At 41.9% G+C, this 16,799-nt stretch overlaps 3 protein-coding genes across 4 annotated transcripts in view; 2 read left to right on the top strand and 1 right to left on the bottom strand.

Annotated features, from left to right (window-relative positions):
• Window positions 1-3,388: 3,388 nt before the first annotated feature.
• LOC134192142 (leucine-rich repeats and immunoglobulin-like domains protein 1) lies at window positions 3,389-9,498 on the bottom strand. Of its 2 annotated transcripts, none has more exons than XM_062660835.1 (23): window positions 9,455-9,498; window positions 8,089-8,288; window positions 7,947-8,018; window positions 7,813-7,884; window positions 7,675-7,746; window positions 7,543-7,614; window positions 7,415-7,486; window positions 7,267-7,338; window positions 7,133-7,204; window positions 6,990-7,061; window positions 6,857-6,928; window positions 6,726-6,797; window positions 6,592-6,663; window positions 6,461-6,532; window positions 6,322-6,393; window positions 6,040-6,111; window positions 5,906-5,977; window positions 5,759-5,830; window positions 5,509-5,699; window positions 5,168-5,431; window positions 4,831-5,106; window positions 4,661-4,768; window positions 3,389-4,058 (listed from the first exon to the last, which is right to left on the bottom strand). In XM_062660835.1, exons 2-23 carry the CDS (start codon window positions 8,280-8,282, stop codon window positions 3,574-3,576), a joined length of 2,670 nt encoding a protein of 889 aa, XP_062516819.1. In that variant the 5' UTR covers window positions 8,283-8,288; window positions 9,455-9,498; the 3' UTR covers window positions 3,389-3,573. The 2 variants fall into 2 exon arrangements, with proteins under 2 accessions (XP_062516819.1, XP_062516821.1); XM_062660837.1 differs by having other exon boundaries at window positions 9,460-9,487.
• LOC134192143 (uncharacterized) lies at window positions 9,218-11,032 on the top strand. The gene is made up of 5 exons (XM_062660838.1): window positions 9,218-9,345; window positions 9,406-10,016; window positions 10,096-10,283; window positions 10,511-10,603; window positions 10,657-11,032. The coding sequence occupies exons 2-5, from the start codon at window positions 9,597-9,599 to the stop codon at window positions 10,784-10,786; spliced, it is 831 nt and encodes a 276-aa protein (XP_062516822.1). The 5' UTR covers window positions 9,218-9,345; window positions 9,406-9,596; the 3' UTR covers window positions 10,787-11,032.
• Window positions 11,033-11,399: 367 nt separating this feature from the next.
• The window catches only part of LOC134191825 (uncharacterized), a 7,837-nt gene continuing 2,437 nt past the window's right edge, over window positions 11,400-16,799 (top strand). The window contains exons 1-18 of the mRNA XM_062660446.1: window positions 11,400-11,929; window positions 12,115-12,180; window positions 12,267-12,401; window positions 12,498-12,542; window positions 12,619-12,719; window positions 12,778-12,967; window positions 14,349-14,418; window positions 14,478-14,560; window positions 14,619-14,717; window positions 14,778-14,850; window positions 14,918-15,035; window positions 15,117-15,179; window positions 15,235-15,286; window positions 15,346-15,417; window positions 15,514-15,545; window positions 15,612-15,693; window positions 15,765-15,887; window positions 15,946-16,038. Coding sequence (XP_062516430.1) covers window positions 11,798-11,929; window positions 12,115-12,180; window positions 12,267-12,401; window positions 12,498-12,542; window positions 12,619-12,719; window positions 12,778-12,967; window positions 14,349-14,418; window positions 14,478-14,560; window positions 14,619-14,717; window positions 14,778-14,850; window positions 14,918-15,035; window positions 15,117-15,179; window positions 15,235-15,286; window positions 15,346-15,417; window positions 15,514-15,545; window positions 15,612-15,693; window positions 15,765-15,887; window positions 15,946-16,038 — 1,629 coding nt within the window. The 5' untranslated portion in view covers window positions 11,400-11,797. The remainder of the gene's footprint in view (window positions 11,930-12,114; window positions 12,181-12,266; window positions 12,402-12,497; window positions 12,543-12,618; window positions 12,720-12,777; window positions 12,968-14,348; window positions 14,419-14,477; window positions 14,561-14,618; window positions 14,718-14,777; window positions 14,851-14,917; window positions 15,036-15,116; window positions 15,180-15,234; window positions 15,287-15,345; window positions 15,418-15,513; window positions 15,546-15,611; window positions 15,694-15,764; window positions 15,888-15,945; window positions 16,039-16,799) is intronic.

Below are 16,799 nucleotides of genomic sequence, written 5' to 3'. Positions count from 1 at the left end.
TTGATGTGTCTTTGGAGGTTGCGCATCAGGTTGGAATGCAACTGAAGCATCTACACGTGCACATGCAGACGCAGAGGATAGAAGAGGTAAGTCAACCACGTTCCATTCAATGACTTCTGCAGCATTTTCATCTTCATTAATCTAATAAACAGACCTTACGCCATGTGTATGCAAAACAATCATGTTGAAATCGCTGCATATGATATCTTTGCACTCGTCTGAAGTACCAGTACCACATGGCTCACAGCTCCGCGGTGGATAATACGGTTTGAGGCGACTTGCTTGAAAGATTTGCTTCAGAACAGCACCATTTCCATTTTCAGCTTGAAACAGCCTTTCGGAAGGCGTTCTGACACCCAGTATGGACCAGTCCACTTCACGTCCAGCTTTCACCCTTACGGCTGTCATGTTTACAATTTTACAAAAGAACTTGATCATTGAGATCGAGAGATGAAGAGTATGTATTATGGCGCTTGTCATAGTAATTAAGCTTTCTGACGTTCCTGGGGTTTGACAATATTTCGTTTTGCAGCAGCTGTATACTGGTGTTTCAGCTTGACTAGCAGTTCTACATCATGTTGCATCTGTTCATCAGTCAGGCAATGCATCGTGGTTACCGCAGTTGAATCTGAGACGTGGTGCGCATGCAGTTGCACATCTAGAGGCATACGATGATCTCGATTATTAAAAAGAAAGAACGGCGTGGATTTGGTCAAAGCATGAACAACAGTGCAATAGGAAAATAGAAAAGCTTCAATTGTTGAAGCCCAGTCTTCATCTGTGCAGTTTGTCATCTGGCAGATTCTATTTTTCAGTGTCTAATTGAAACGCTCAATCAGTCCGTTTGTTTGAGGGTGGTAGGCAGACGTAATTTTGTGTTTGACTCCTGTCTTTGTCAAAAGTTCATTGCAAATAGCATTGCAAAACTCGCGACCTTGATCTGATATCAACACCTCTGGAAATCCATGTCGTAGAAAGAGTGCATGAGATAAGGAAGTCAGCAACGTGAATTGCTTCTTTCAATGAAATTGCTTTGGCTTCAGGCCATTTGCTCAAGTAATCGACAGCCACAACAATGCACTGATTGCCACTACTAGTGACTCGATATGGTCCAACCAAGTCAACGCCAATTTCCGACCAGACATTAGATGGTACAGGTTTGGATGTAACGGTTCTGATGGATGATCAAACTGTCATTTCACTCTCTGACATATATCACAATGTTGAACCTGAGAAATGAAATGTGCAAAGACAGTATTTTGAATTACCTTTCAAAAAATTATGCATGCTTGTTCTCACTAGTTGTGTCACATCAGCTACTATTCCTAGTCAGTAGTACTTCTTTGTCACTTGATCCCTGCCAAGCCGATGACCTCCAGTGACATGACATCCTTGGAGAATCTGGATAGGCAGAGAATACATATAAATGTAAACATTTTATTAAGTCAACATGACGAAATTTAGTTTTCTACCCTTGCAGGTTACTAGCAGGGGCGTACCAAATTGCCAAAGGATCGGGGCGACCAATTTTGAACTTGCTGACTTACACCAACAGACGATTTCCGCAACTTCTAGTTTAGGTATAGACAATTAAATATGTGTTATTTACTTTTATTTATTCGGAGTATATAGAGTCTTTATTACAGGCCAATATTAAAATATATGATAATGTGGATCATATTATAGTTATTCATGACCAGTTTGTGGCAGAGTCAAAACATAACTTTGGAGACGTACAGTTACGTCAATTAGATTAATTAGTGGGGACACAGCTTTCATTAGCTTGGATGGTAGCGCACTCTAGTCGTGTTTTGTCACGTGCCGCGGTCACCCTTTTAGCGCACGTTAGGCCCAAACAATCTAAAATGATTGCTACCCCCAGTTTAGGGTATACATGGCTAACTAGAGGTGAAACCCGTAACTTCAAGAAATTAGAGAGTTTACCTGTCTTTTTGTCGTATCGTCTCTGTTAACTTGTTTGCGTGTCGATTGTTTCTTGTCTTGAAAGTAGAGAATCCCTTCCTCTAGCTAGAACAGTTTGGATTTTTAAATTAAGGTCACCACTCTTCTCGCTTTCCGAGAGACCTAGATCACCAACATCGTTAGGACTTAGAAGGATCGGCAATCGCACGGACGTAGATACGGCTTGAGCTGTTCTTCGTCAGCCTACCTGTTGGATGCGAACCGTTTTCAAGGTAGAAACGACTCGTTCGTACATTTGCTCTTCCATGGCGCTTCCCGTCATTCAGAATATCAAACGATTGCACAAATTGTGCGTGGGCGAGACACACAATGACATACTTCCTGCGTGGTGACAGATTTCCGAGCGCCTCGGCTAAGACAGATATCCTAAGGAAATGTGTTTCGGCCGAGATAGATTTCCCCGAGACGGATTTTCTACTACACGCTTCAAGCGCTAGAGGAAACTCACCCTATACGTGTCATTATTAGTGCGCATGCGCTTTGGAGTCTAGTGTAAAAGGCTTATAAATAAATTTGCACACGCATGCATCAGGCTCGTTGCTGCAAGGCAGACCTGTGTACGTCGTTCGCCTTAGCCAGAAGTATATACATGCTATCAACGATTCGGTTAGACAGTGTTTATGCTGTCGATACAACGTTACAGCGCGGTGAGCCGTTACGAAAGAGCAACATAAGATAAAACTTTACGATAACGCAATTTCAATTGACCGATTTTAGACTGGCTGTATATACCATTATACACCACTATATATAGATACGTATATATAGCGAAAACGATATATCTATGCATGCAGTATGACAAACTTCATGCAATCTTAGCAATCATGCATGTAGAATTACTAGAAGCTAGTAGTGTCTTTAATAGCGTTAGCTGGCCTAAGTCTATATTGGCGGGTGAAATGGAAAAAGATGCCTACCGGATGATATCGTCGCTGCTGGTGGTGGAGAGTTCTTCCCTCTGGCTTTGGAAACCCTAGGTTATCGGACACCTTCAAGCTTGAAGACTCTAACGATTATCGCGTCGAAGACTACCACCTGTAACTCAACATCCCTTTCTCAAGCCTTTCAGAACCTCATTGAACAGTTATCTGTGAAACTCTGGTTACTTAATGCTCGTTTAGTGCACGGTTGTATGCAACTGCATTCTTCTAGTGACTCTCTTTGGGACTTGCTCACTTAGTGTATTACCTACACACACACACACACACACACACACACACACACACACACACACACACACACACACACACACACACACACACACACACACATATGCATGCCTTATGCATGATGCAAACGCCCATGCCCATCTAGCACATCCAACTCTATTTATGATAGCTATTACAACACAAGACTGCAAACAGTGATTAGTCAATCAATGGACGAGTTCACGTGGCAAAGCGCGTGAAAGGAAAACATAGAATCTCTTAGAAACGAAGCTAATATAGACTATCGTGACTTTGCATTCGTCAAGTACATTCGCATTACCAGCGTCGTAGTTCCCAACATATAAATCTGTGCTCCAAGAAACGCGACAGTCAGGCGTCGTAGTTCTCAACTTATCAATCTGTGCCCCAAGAAACGCGACAGTCAGGAAGAGCGCGAAAAGTGACGCTTGAAACGATACAAGTCGCTAATGAAAAGCGCTCTCTTTGCACGGCGGCGTCGACGATACGCAGGTCGAGGATTCTTCTCGGTTTTTCCCACCGCGACTTCGCCTCCAGCCTTCGTAGGGTTCGATGAGCGACCACCGCTGCTTTTATTGCTACTTTGTGGGACCTCACTGCCACCCTCGCCTTTTCCCTTTGCTCTCTGGACGGGAACGTTGTCGTTGTTCTTGGCGGGTACTGTGTTAGCGATGTCGTTGTTCGTCGGTAGCGTTCCGTCCAATGCGACGATTCTAGTGGGTACGGTGCTAATGCCTCTAGTCGCAGATGTGACGGGAGTCACAGCCGGAGGGGTGGTGACCGGTTCTAGTCCGCTAATGTCGCCACTTATGTCGCCACTGATGTCGGGCCCCATGCCACTAATTGTAGGCATCATGCCACTGATTCCTGACGCAGTGGGATCGACTTCTGCAATAGAGTAGAGAAACTACAATAGACACGGTGTCATAGGCGTGAGTGACTCCAAGCGATGTGACTCCCAGCCACTGGTGCCTAGGTGGCAGTGATCTCCGGTCACCACCACCTCTAGGCACCAGTAACTGGGAAGTCACCATAACCTAGCCACCAGTGACTGCAGCTAGGCACGAGTGCCTCCCATGGGAATCTGATACTGCAAGTATTCTCTGGACACAAGAAGGGTTTCAAGTATCACTGCTTTTGAAAGACCATCCGAATACGTTCTGTGTCGAAGGTAAGCCTCTCCGATGTCGAACTCGTTCATAATCTGAAACAGCAGCATTCAAACTGTACTACGATTGGGATTGATAGTATATAATAACCCATGCAGAGAAGCGTGAACAAAATGTGACTTCGACAACTGCGAACCCGCTAGGTAGCTAGAAACCTCAACTCCCCGATATGTCGTCGCTCTACAGACGCGAAAGGAAGTCACTCACGCCTGGGAGAGCTACTCATGCCCTAGGCAGGAGTGACTGGGGAGTCACTCATACCGGGGAGTCACTGGCGCCTCTGGCAACAGTAGAGCGTGTTATCTGAAATGTGTTTGTTACCCATGCCCTCTTCGCAGAAATCTCCTCCGAATCCGATAGGACAGCTGCAACCAAACTGGACGGCAACACAAGTTCCACCGTTCGAGCAGGCTGGACTGCAAATGCCTTCTAAAACGCCACAAAATGACCTTTTATTAAACAACATGCAACTCGAAAACACATATATATACTTCTTCCTACGACAAGACTGGCCTTCTGGGTGACTTCTTCTCCTAACTGGTTGCGTGCGATGCACTTGTAATTGCCAGAATCTTCTTGTCCGGCGTTCAGAATGAACAGGTACTCTCCTACTTTGACAAACTTTTCTGAACTTGCAATCTCGTTTCCGTTCTTGAACCAGAGAATCTCCGGTTTGGGTGTACCGTCGACGTCACACGTGAACTGAGCTGTTTTACCGGGGCCACTCAAATACACGTCTTCAATGCGACGTAACACAAACGGAGGAACTATACAAACAAATCAAAGGTAACGCTACCAACGTTGTCACACAATAATTATATGCCTCACCAGAAACAACTACGTCAATGCACTCAGCGACTAGCCAGTTTTTAGTTTTACCGAGACATACGTACTGCCCTCCGTCCTCTTGCTTCATGTCTTTTAACTCCAACTGTCCGCTGGACGGAACACACTTTCCGACGCCCGTCGTGTACGGCTTTCCAGCCTTGCTCCATTGATAGCGCGACGCCGGGCTCGACTGGCATGACAAAGTGACTGATCCTCCAACCGGTACAACCTCAACACTCTTGCGCACAGAAAGAGTAGGCAACTCTGAACAACCGCATCAAAAATTGTATCCATGCAGACCAAGGGAACGAACAAATATTATACATATATGTATACTTTACCACAAGTAAAGAGCTCTTTGTTCAAATCCAGAATGTTAAATTGACTTTGATTAGTCTTCTGCGAGGCGCAGAAGATGACGCCGGAGAATCTGTTCTGCGACTTGTCCTTTCGCTCTCTAATCCAGTCTTGCAGCCAGACTGAATTGCAGTCGCAAGGTAAAAGACTAGGACACAGGGGATGAACAAACTCACTAGAACACAAAGTGAGACATGACTCCGGACAACAAAACTAGCAATAGCAACAAAATACAAGCCGAGCAAACTGTTGAGGTTCGCGAAAGCGCTCTCTTCCACATACTCGATTCTATTACATTGAACCTGGCTACAATAACGGCGTAAAGGCAGAAAACACAAACGACTCATAAGAGAGAATAAAGACGGCAACATGCAGTCTCACAGAAACTGAAGTCGACTGAGACCGGCAAACATGTCCTTCGTGATAACAGAAATGTAGTTGAAATACACGTACCTGCACAGTCACGTGATTGTAAGAAAATTTTTACAACGGTTGTAGTTATGGTATATATATACAAGTAAGTGAGCGATCTCAGCTCTGAAAAGGCTCCGTCGGCTATCCATTCAATTTGATTCGCACCCAAGTTTCTACACAAAACCGAACGTACGTTAGAAAACAATGTAACACAGCATCTATATGAATTAATCCAACATGCATGTTGCTTGTTGTAGCATAAAGTTGTTGTATAAAATATAAGTTTAAGCTAATTGATCAGTATATGTCGATTAATTCTAGATACTGTTGTCTTTAACATGCCCGTATTACCCACAATTGGACACATTTTTTTAAACACTCACAACATCTTCAGTTTATGCAGACCCCTGAATGTGCCACAGGTGATGTTTGTCAACTCGTTGTCGTATAACATCCTCAATAAACCAAATACAACAATAGAGCTCACACCAACGAGAATGACGTCAGTAATATTAATAATACAATTCTTCCAAGCTCTCTGCTGCATCAAAAGCTCCAGGCGGTAAATACCTTATCATGTTTTCACGCAAGTACCTACAAGGACAACAGTCAGTAGCAATTGTGTGAAAACTCGATGAACCAAGTTTGCTTGCAGTTGCTTTAGAAACGCTAAGTTGAGAAAGATGTCTCTATTGACGTACTTCAGCATGTTACCCTGTAAATTACTAGTTAAACACAAGAAGATATATCTAAACCAAATTTCACACAGTTGATATTCAAGCATTACAGCATATTTAGTGACTCTTGTCGATAGAATGCACCTCTTTCAATATCAGCAATTTTATTGTGTGAAAGATCTCTAGACAATAACATTTGTTAGAAATCACGTGACATGACTTATTCAATATTTCTACTGACAGTTTTCGTAGAGCAGTTAGCTGCGTGAAGGAGAACACGGTAATCTTTCGAAGTGAGTTATAACTCAAATCTCTACAACAAGAGAGACAGTTACCGCAACGTCACTGAGATCGAGACAGTTACGATATCGCACACGTCCTTCAGAGACATCACATCAGCAAACGTTAGACTGTTGATTTCGTCTATCTTATTGTTGTCCAGTGCACTAAAAATGCAAGCATTCTCGAATTACAAACAATCAAAATATTTCAGTCACGTGCCCAAAGATATTCTTACAGTGTCTGCAGTTTCACCATACCATAGAATACTCCAAGAGCCAGTCTTGTAAGCTTGTTGTGGCTAAGTAATCTGTTAGCAAACACAATGAATCTAAGACAACCCAAACACACAAGTTCGAAATAAAAACATACAGTGAGTGCAAATTCGTAAGATTTTGAAACGCTCCAATTTGAAGACTACTGATCTCATTTATTTGGAGAAACCTGTCAAACATAATCACTCATTAAATTAACGCATATCACTCTTTCAAAATATGACGTCACTGAGAAAATATCTTACAGCTCTTTGAGAGCGAAAAGACCTTTGAACGCATTCTTTGGAATTGTTTTCAGCTTATTATCAAGTAACGATCTAGAAAGACAGGACACTGTAAATCATTGCTGTCTGTTTACTGGGGGATGCATTACAATCTTGTTAGGTGTCTCATTGGAGCAAAATTACCAGGACGAAGTTGATTGATAACATTGCGATACAGGTACCTAAACATCCAGTTGAATGTATAAATTTTATATTATATTTTATCTATAAGAACCACTTACAAACGTAACATAGATGGTGTAGATTCAAATACTCCGATAGGAAGGTCTGATAGTTGATTTTCGTGAAGAGTACTGATCGAAGGAAGTCACTGAGGGTAAGTAACACTTACAACCGAAAATAGTGGCTCTCACACTTACAGTACTTCCAACAAGTTTAATTCCTTATATGCATCTTGATCAATATGATGAATTTGATTATCGTGCAGATACCTAAAATGTAAGTAATACAACATATTGTGAAAGTGTCGAAATGACAAAGATTCGATGCTCACAGGATGGTAAGACTTTTCAGACGAATAAATGGTGATCCTCGAATCTCAGTAAGACGATTGCCATTCAGCATCCTGCAAACATTCGAATGCAAATAAAGACTTGAGAGGCCGTAATTGTGACAATTTTGAGCAATTGACTTACAATTTTTTGATAGTAACAGGTACACACGTGCCTAACTCGGCTGGTAAACTAGTCAAAGATCTTGACTGACAATTGACTTCTACACGACTGCATGAACATCCTTGTGGACAACACTCGCCGTCACGCAAAGGCTCGTCGACGGCAATGGCACAACAAAAGAGTACTGACAGGAGACAGCAAACTGTCCAATTCATTTAAAGCTGCAAGATGCCAATAATAATAACCACATTTTATCATACATGTAGATCTCGCCAGAAAGTATGACGCGGCGAAAAGGATCTAGCTACGCGAGACTAACATTTACAGTAGTCTATATATATATATATATATACCAAGACTTGATAGCCATATAGGACCACGCCCCTTTCTGTTGCAACCCGGATTAGAAGCCTCGCTACGCTCGGCAATTAACATGAGTAAATTCGACAAAACGCATACATACAAAGCGAATTTCTCTCTACAATTTTAGAACTGAACGTTCTCTATCTTCTTCTGACATGGAACTGCTAGCAAAGTCTAGTCTCCTATCCATCTACGGATCTGCTGTAACACTACGTAGTTCTATATAACTTTATAATGATTTCGTAGCTATAGCTTCCAAATTTGAAAAATTGATGTCACGTACTTAAGACCTCATTTGAAGACTCCACTAATGATGACGTAACAGATGTAAATTCTAGTTTCTTTTTTACCCTACCAACAATCATCCCGGCCTAGATAGTGCCAACATAAACCTTTCTTCCAACGCCGTAAATTCTTCTTATTGCACTGTTCCACCCAACACCTAGAAAGTTGTAAGTTGTTCCATGTCCAAAGTTGACTGTATTTCATGTAGTAGATTCATAGTAGCAACGACAAAGAACACTTGGACCGCTCTTTGAAAACATGAAAGACTTTCTAGCTAGACTAGTAGCTAGAAAACCGCCGAAGTTCTGCACCAATCGAAGACCTACGACGCAAATCCGATTGATATGTCGTACAAATACACAATTAATTACCTGAGTCATAGTATTGCTAGCCCAATTTTTTTCTGTGTTACAAATATCAGTGTACGAAAACACAAGCTTTGGTTTCTACATGTAGAGCAAAATGCCCGGACCCTCAACGAGTCTGGAAGCGCGAGGTTAGTTTATCCGGGAACTACGCTTTGAAAACAAGTTCTGAGAAGAACATACTTAGACGATACTGTTGCCGCACAGACGTTATTACCTAGAGCTTCCAGATCACTGAGTCTGTCTATCCTAAATACAAGTTGAGGTAGGAATCTAAGAAGCGTACAACCTTTCGAACGACTAGACAAAACCGTTTCGTTTCTAGGTAGCCGGCAAATCATCAGAATCTATAAACACGAGAACAATTCACGTACCTTACCACGTAAACGTACGGTGTGACAGCAGAACAATACGAAAGTGGCGTCTGATTGATAGTAATTTGTACCAGTCGGTTGACGCGTCACCGATCATTGGGCACCACATTGTTCGCTTGCGCTTCACAGACGAACAGATTCGATGACACATAGAGCGGAAACGGAATTAGATAGCGCGCTCCTTTTCCGTGCTTGCTTTGCCGTGGATCGCGCGTACGTTAGAGATTCAGAGTTTGATGATTTCAGATCTAGAGACAATCTCAAAAATGATTCTAAGATATCCGTGACTTTCAGTGCTGATCGTAGGCGTTCAGAGACAGAAAGAGATTGTGGTAGTGGAATTCTTCGAGGAGACGAATTCATTGGGCAGCTTGTGGACTCTACAAGGTTTTATACGTATGATCCGTTTCTACCCACATCCAGTGTTGGTATCGAGTGGGATAGGAGCTGGATACGAAGACAGTTCATTGACAGCCTTCATCTTTACTCTCTGTCATATTCACAGACCACAGATGAGAGAAACTGTGAAGTTCAATCTGACTCTTTTAGTTCAGAAGAAGAGGTGACACTGTGTGTGTAGACAAAAGTCAATGACAGCATGCCCATGCTCAATATTTTATTTGGTTTTCTTATTTATTTAGTTGGCGGCTTTTCAGGCAAAGATGGCTAGGATGCAGGCTATGCTTGAAAATGAACTGGATGAATTGCATGAACAGGAGATAAAATTAGTTACTGATAGAATTGTGGAGGATGTTCAAGTGAGTAAAAAGATGACGGAAATGGAGAAGGCACTTGAGAATGAGAAGAGAGAGCTCGAAGAACAAGAACGGTGGCTGGGCAGTCGATACTCTATTTACAGTGTTTGTGGTGTGTGTGTGTGTGTGTGTGTGTGTGTGTGTGTGTGTGTGTGTGTGTGTGTGTGTGTGTGTGTGTGAGGTACATGTAGTAGATCATTGTACCTGATACATTATCATGTGATTGACTTTTTCGTAATATTTTGTGTACAATCTCACATTTTCGTTTTGCTTCATGTGCTAGTATACTTTCCTCTTACAGAATTATTGAAATAGAACACGAGATGAATCTCAAATATCCAGACCCAGAGGTGGTTAGACCAAGCAAAGAAGCTGGTGACGATTCATTTACAAGGTACAGCCTCTCAGCACATGCATGAACATTAAGATAATTTATTTTTAATTTAGAGCAATGAAGAGAGTTGGTGGTTTGCTCTACCAGACTGAAGATATGACACCACAACTATTGACTTATCACGGACTTCCACCACCATTATCAGTTTCCAAGTTAATGTCAGTCGCTACCTCAAACCCATAATACAAGACACAAGATATATTGTTCTAATACATTGTGAAACCATAGAAGGTTATATTTTCTCTTAGTCGATCATCTTTGGTGTAATATATGGTAAATGGCAGCTAATTCGATTATGCCATGCAGAGAGTGCATGTATGAGCAGAGTGGTTGGACACTGGCAGTCTTTGAAATGAATGAATGAATAATTTATTGTCAACAAAATTTGAAATATCTTTAATATCAATAAGCAGACGAAAGGAAAACGAACATATAGACATATGACAATCAGCACTTACTGTAAAATACTCTTCATGAATCTAGTGACTGTATTGTGTTCTAATAAGTCTGTACCTTAATCTAACGTCTAAAGCATCCGAACAAGTCCAAGCAGATCTTTTATTTAAGTGGATGCAGTCTGTAAATTTAATGATGCTCTTCTCGTCTCAGAATGAATGAATGATTTATTTTTCATTGCACTGAAATAGGTACACACACACACACACACACACACACACACACACACACACACACACACACACACACACACACACACACACACACACACACACACACACACACACAGACACACACACACACACACACACACACACACACACACACACACACACACACACACACAATACAACTTTCAATTTCTATATTTTACCAAATAATGGCTAAATTGATATTGTATGTCAACATGATGATAAGCAATATAAATAGACCTATTTTTGTATGGCAGAGTCACATTGTCTACTAGAATGTCCATTTTTTGTTTAGTCTGCGTGTACCTGTTACTTTCACGTGACCAAGTTGTGTTTTGACATTTTGTATTGCAATATATTTTTGCCTATTGTATTCGTATTCAACACACGAATAAAAAAAGTTCATCTGTGTCACATGCTGCAAGTTACATCCGGGGATGCAGCTTTTACCAGGGTACAGATATCAATCACATAAATGCGCAGAGTTTGTAAATGACATTAGCGCCGCCTCGCTCACAGAAACGGTCATCGTTGCGGCTTTGCACGAATGGCGATGGCGCTTGTTCAAGAAACGGAATTAGACGAGTTATCAAGCGTCATGGTCGGTCGCCAGCGTTTGACGTTCGAGAGGCAACTCGACTTCGTTCTCCAGTGGTGGCAAGAGATGCATTCCCTGCAAGTAAGGCGGAGCTTCACATTTCATAGACTTCAAACGCCCGTTTTACACGCGTAGTGTGTAGTTCTGACATTCCGTGTCTAGCTTTGTGTTTATATGTGTTGCTACGGAGGTAATCCGAGAGCCTAGAGAATACCATGTGGGTCTGACATGAATGGCTGTGTGTGATGCTTCTATTTTTTTGTCAGGTTTGTAGGGCTCTTGAACTGCTTGTTCGTCACTGCCAAAACAAGGAAATGAGATTTCTATCAACTGTAATTACTTTCAAATTAAGTCAATGTTGACTCATCTTGTCAGTGTGTTTTACTTGTTGATTAACGTATGATTCTAACTGCGTCAGGTGCTAGAACCCACATATCACCGGGACTTCCTGTATAGTGCACAGAGGAGGCATCCTGAGAGAGAGTTCTTGCCGGTCTCGACCCCAGCGACTCGAAAAGTTCGAAGCAGATTGCAGAACTCTCTTCGTCCAGAGGTTGAGAGACTCGATCAGTTGAAATACACACACACACACACACACACACACACACACACACACACACACGCATGGTGTAACAATTTTTGTGTTTAGCATCGGCTGTTGTATAGACCTCAAAGCATGGTATTTACCTCTGTGGTAAGTTGGAGTATACCACATCGCTCAAGGCATTGGTTCCTCCATCTGCATTGGTCCAATATTCGAATTTTTATAGGAAGATGTAAGGCAATTGACTCTACGACATCGATCTCCAAGCCCATCAGCTTTTTGTCAGTCACCCGAGGATAAGCAATTGTCTCCTTCTCAAGCTCAAAGGTGCATAACACAGAATGCTGTTTATGTTGTTATACTAACTGCGTCTATGTGTTTGTAGTGCTGTTGGTTTTAAGAATGTTACTCATACTGAACGTCGAGCAGCGTCATCACTATTGGTTGAACGTCCCAGGATGTCTTGTTTGTCTGTCGATGGATTTTCTCCAAGAAGAAATGTTCAGTCGGCTCCTCCTTATCGTCGTCATTCAGCAAGTCCAGTGAGGCGGCACATGTTTTCTCCAGATTTCAATGTAATGTGCTTTTCTCTACGTAATAGTATTGATCAGTGCTACGGGTAGGGAGTCCTAGCAAACACGATATCCTCTGATTATGAATTGATGTGATAATCAAGTATCGAGCGTAACAATAAGTAGATTTAATGAAGTAGTAATGTTAGACTTAGATTACAAGCAAACTTTTCTCTATTGATGTGTAACAGTGCATGTGAATGTCACAGACTGAGACAGGCAGACAGACAGACAGAGCCTTGATGGTTGCTGGACAGACAGACAGACAGACAGCCTTGATGCCTTGATGTTAGCTGGACAGACGGACAGACACTGTAATTTCTTGTAGAAGTCCATGAGGCTACATTAACGTATTACTATCACAATGTTGACAGTGGCCAACACGTCTTTTATGTACACATTTTTGAATCATTATATTTGTCGTGATTTTGTATGTTGAGCGGTCAAAGAATCACTGCTGGAATGCATGATGACTGTACTCAGACTAATTCTGAATACCCTACTGCTTCTAATGTTTTCAAGTAATAATCTATTTGAAAATTTTGCCTTTGAAAAATAATAGGAAACCAGAAAAAAATAATATTTTGGTCTCGAAATTGTCGGTTGTCCAGGCTTTTGGTTTTACGTGTGTGCGCATGGAGCATCGTCGAGAATGGTCGCTAGATGGAAGTGTGCAGCTCTAGATGTCAACTAGAAATGTTTAAGGAATTGAATCAGTTTGAAAGAATAAATAAACAAAAAATTGAAAAATGGCTAATATTGCATATCAAGACTTCAAAAAGAATTGGCATTTGTAAAGAATTCTACACTATCGTATTTCTTCGAATAGTGGCCTCCCGCGAATAGAAGCCACTCTCGTTTAGAAGCCGAAGCTGAAGAGACTTATTGAAAATAAAGACCTCCCATGAATTGAGGCCACCTAGTGTGCAAAGTTACTGGCTACACCCGTATATTATTACATGCTTTTGATGCTTCCACGTCAATCTCATCCTATTATGCGCACTCGTCTATCAATCATAACATAATAGTTGTGACATTTACAGCTAAACCTACCGCAGTTGGCACCTTCCCGAGTGTCCAATTATGTCAACAGAAAGAAATGTGACGTTCAAGTACCAACGTGTAGAGACTTAAAAAGAGGCCGCCCTCGTGTAGAGGCCACAGTTTTGTAACCTTGTTGAAAATAGATGTACCGCAGCCACTATTCCGGTAATTTTTAGGGTCTTGAAGAGAATTAGTCACGAAAACATTAGGAGCAGTAGCGTATGGAGAAATGACAAGTACAGTACTTGTCAGGACTTGATAACTAATCAATTATTTATGTGTTAACAGTTCACCGGCTAGTGTACGTTTTGTGTTCTAAGTGAGTTCTTTCCTTGTACAGGTAACTTCGGTTACCGCCGAGTTTTCTGTTATTCGACAAACGATTCAATGGTTTACCTCAAGGTGGACAGGTCTGCATCTTACGCTATACATGATAGGAATTCTATGAGAACGTGTTGCTGTCCTACAGACAACGAACGGCTAATCGCACTGCGAGAGATCCTACTGCTTCTCGACGAACACCAACTCTACTATTTGTCAGGAATCATAGCAGTACGAACCGACTATCTGGACTTTGTTGTGTACTGAACGTAATCCGGACTCGTTCTAGGTAACACAACGTCACGACTTGGTCTCACAACTTCCCGAAGACATTGCCGTCAAAGTGATGTGCTTCCTTCCTCCGAAAGATCTTGTAGCCGTACAGAAAGTAAGACAACAGCTTGACAGTCGAAAACGTAGACACGACTGCAAATCATGTTGCATACAGGTCAGTCGCAAGTGGTACCCATTGGGCTCTAATGAGGACGTATGGCAGCAGAAGTGTCGAGAGATTATTCTAAGTATGTCGCAGTGTGCTTTGTTTTGTGAGAACGATATATGTGTTATTCGTACGTCTCGATTATTTAGGCGTTCCTATTGGTAAATTCAATAGCTGGAAGGAGCTCTTCAGATGCAATGCTATCACACAAGCCAACTGCAGGAAAGGCAAATGCAGAGTCAAGAAAGTGATGGGTCACACAGACGGGTATGCAGTTATTATCTCCATATGTGTATGCATACTAGCCGTACTTTATTGTGATTGATTTGTCTTGATTCTTGTTGGCAGGATCCTTTGCTGCAAGGTGGATGGATTGCGGCTGGTGACGGGTAGCTTAGACAAGACGATCAAGTTAGCTTACGATTGATGTGCATGTTAGTCATTGACTTTAGTGTTACTTATTTAGGGTTTGGGATGTGACAAGTGGTAAGCATGTGTCGACTCTAGTCGGTCATTTGGTGAGAGTACTTTGGGGTGTGCTTTGTCTTGTATTGATGTGAGAGGATGTCTTGGTTAGCGTGGTGTTTGGTCTGTTGCATTCCTCAATCAGACTTTGCTTGTGAGTGCGTCTCACGATCACACGATCAAGGTACGTCGTTGTCCTTTCCAATACACACAAACACACACACACACACACACACACACACACACACACATCTCATCAGCTGCTGCATTTTATATCAAGATATGGAATCTTCGAACGTCAACATGCGAACGGTGAGATTTATATCAGAACGAAAATGGCACTTGTAGTAATTCTTATTGTATTGATTATTCATGTAGTACGGTGATGGGACACGGTGGTCCTGTGTGGTCTGTTGCCGTTAAGAAGAATATTCTCGTGTCTGGATCCCAAGACAAAGCTGTAAAAATTTTCTCCCTTGCATTACGTGGCTCTATCGTATGTCAACTCTGTTTGTATACACGTACACACAGGTGTGCATCTGGGACTTACGAAGTTGTAGCTGCGTGTGGATGTTGACCGACCACGGTGGTCCTGTGTTTTGTGTTGATATTAATGAAGATGCAAGTCAGGCTTTCAGTGGGTCAGGAGACAAAGCAAGTGCCGGCTGGGTCATGACTCGTCCTTGTGAGTAACTCGTTTCTCTTCTCACAGACGATTCGTATGTGGGACATCAAGAAAGGTTACTGTGTGCGAGTATTGAAGGCCAGCTCGACGTTTTCTGTTATGTCCATAAACTACTCAAAGGTCCATTACAAATGCATGAGTGAAATGCATCTCACTAGACTATTGTATTGGAGGGATGCATCTCTCAAAGCACAGTTGTCACATCATTTGTTGACATTTGGTCACACTGCAACGACTAAATTTGGACATGATCAATAATCGGGCATTGACAATTGTTGGCAAGAAGGAGCCTGGTACCAGTGCGCCAGCTAACCTTGCCAAACGCTAATTTGGTTTTGACTTTTCCTAAATTTATGTTCTTGTGTGTGTGTGTGTGTGTGTGTGTGTGTGTGTGTGTGTGTGTGTGTGTGTGTGTGTGTGTGTGTGTGTGTGTGTGTGTGTGTGTGTATGGTGTGTGTGTGTGTGCTTGGTTGCGTTGTAGTTTGCATTTTAGTTTGTGTCATAGTTTGCTTATAATTTTCCTTGTGCTTTTGATGACAGTTCTGAAAATATATATAATGTGAGATGCATTTCTCTATACACTAGACTATTGTATTGGAGGGATGCATCTCACAATACACTAGACTATTGTATTGGAAGATTCATCTCTCAATACATTAGTCTATTGTATTGGAAGGATGCATCTCACAATACACTAGACTATTGTATTGGAGGGATACATCTCACAATACACTAGACTATTGTATTGGAGGGATGCATCTCACAATACACTAGACTATTGTATTGGAGGGATGCATCTCACAATACACTAGACTACTGTATTGAAGGGATGCATCTCACAATACACTAAACTATTGTATTAGAAGGATGCATCTCTCAAT

This window comes from Corticium candelabrum, chromosome 16 (genome assembly GCF_963422355.1).
Source record: "Corticium candelabrum chromosome 16, ooCorCand1.1, whole genome shotgun sequence".
NCBI classification, from domain to species: domain Eukaryota; kingdom Metazoa; phylum Porifera; class Homoscleromorpha; order Homosclerophorida; family Plakinidae; genus Corticium; species Corticium candelabrum.
Note: the sequence above shows the minus strand (reverse complement) of the source record. Positions and strands in the feature narration are given on the sequence as shown.

What these genes read in the sequence shown, in the direction of transcription:
- LOC134192143 (XM_062660838.1), top strand. Translation starts at nt 9,597, where the DNA reads ATGACACATAGAGCGGAAACGGAATTAGATAGCGCGCTCCTTTTCCGT. An exon ending in GAGCTCGAAGAACAAGAACG is followed by an intron (nt 10,284 to 10,510) that starts GTGGCTGGGCAG and finishes TTCCTCTTACAG; the next exon opens with AATTATTGAAATAGAACACG. An exon ending in GGTGACGATTCATTTACAAG is followed by an intron (nt 10,604 to 10,656) that starts GTACAGCCTCTC and finishes TTTTTAATTTAG; the next exon opens with AGCAATGAAGAGAGTTGGTG.
- LOC134192142 (XM_062660835.1), bottom strand. Translation starts at nt 8,282, where the DNA reads ATGAATTGGACAGTTTGCTGTCTCCTGTCAGTACTCTTTTGTTGTGCC. An exon ending in CAAGAGTCACTAAATATGCT is followed by an intron (nt 6,664 to 6,725) that starts GTAATGCTTGAA and finishes GTGTTTAACTAG; the next exon opens with TAATTTACAGGGTAACATGC. An exon ending in TTTCTGCGAAGAGGGCATGG is followed by an intron (nt 4,059 to 4,660) that starts GTAACAAACACA and finishes ACTCTATTGCAG; the next exon opens with AAGTCGATCCCACTGCGTCA.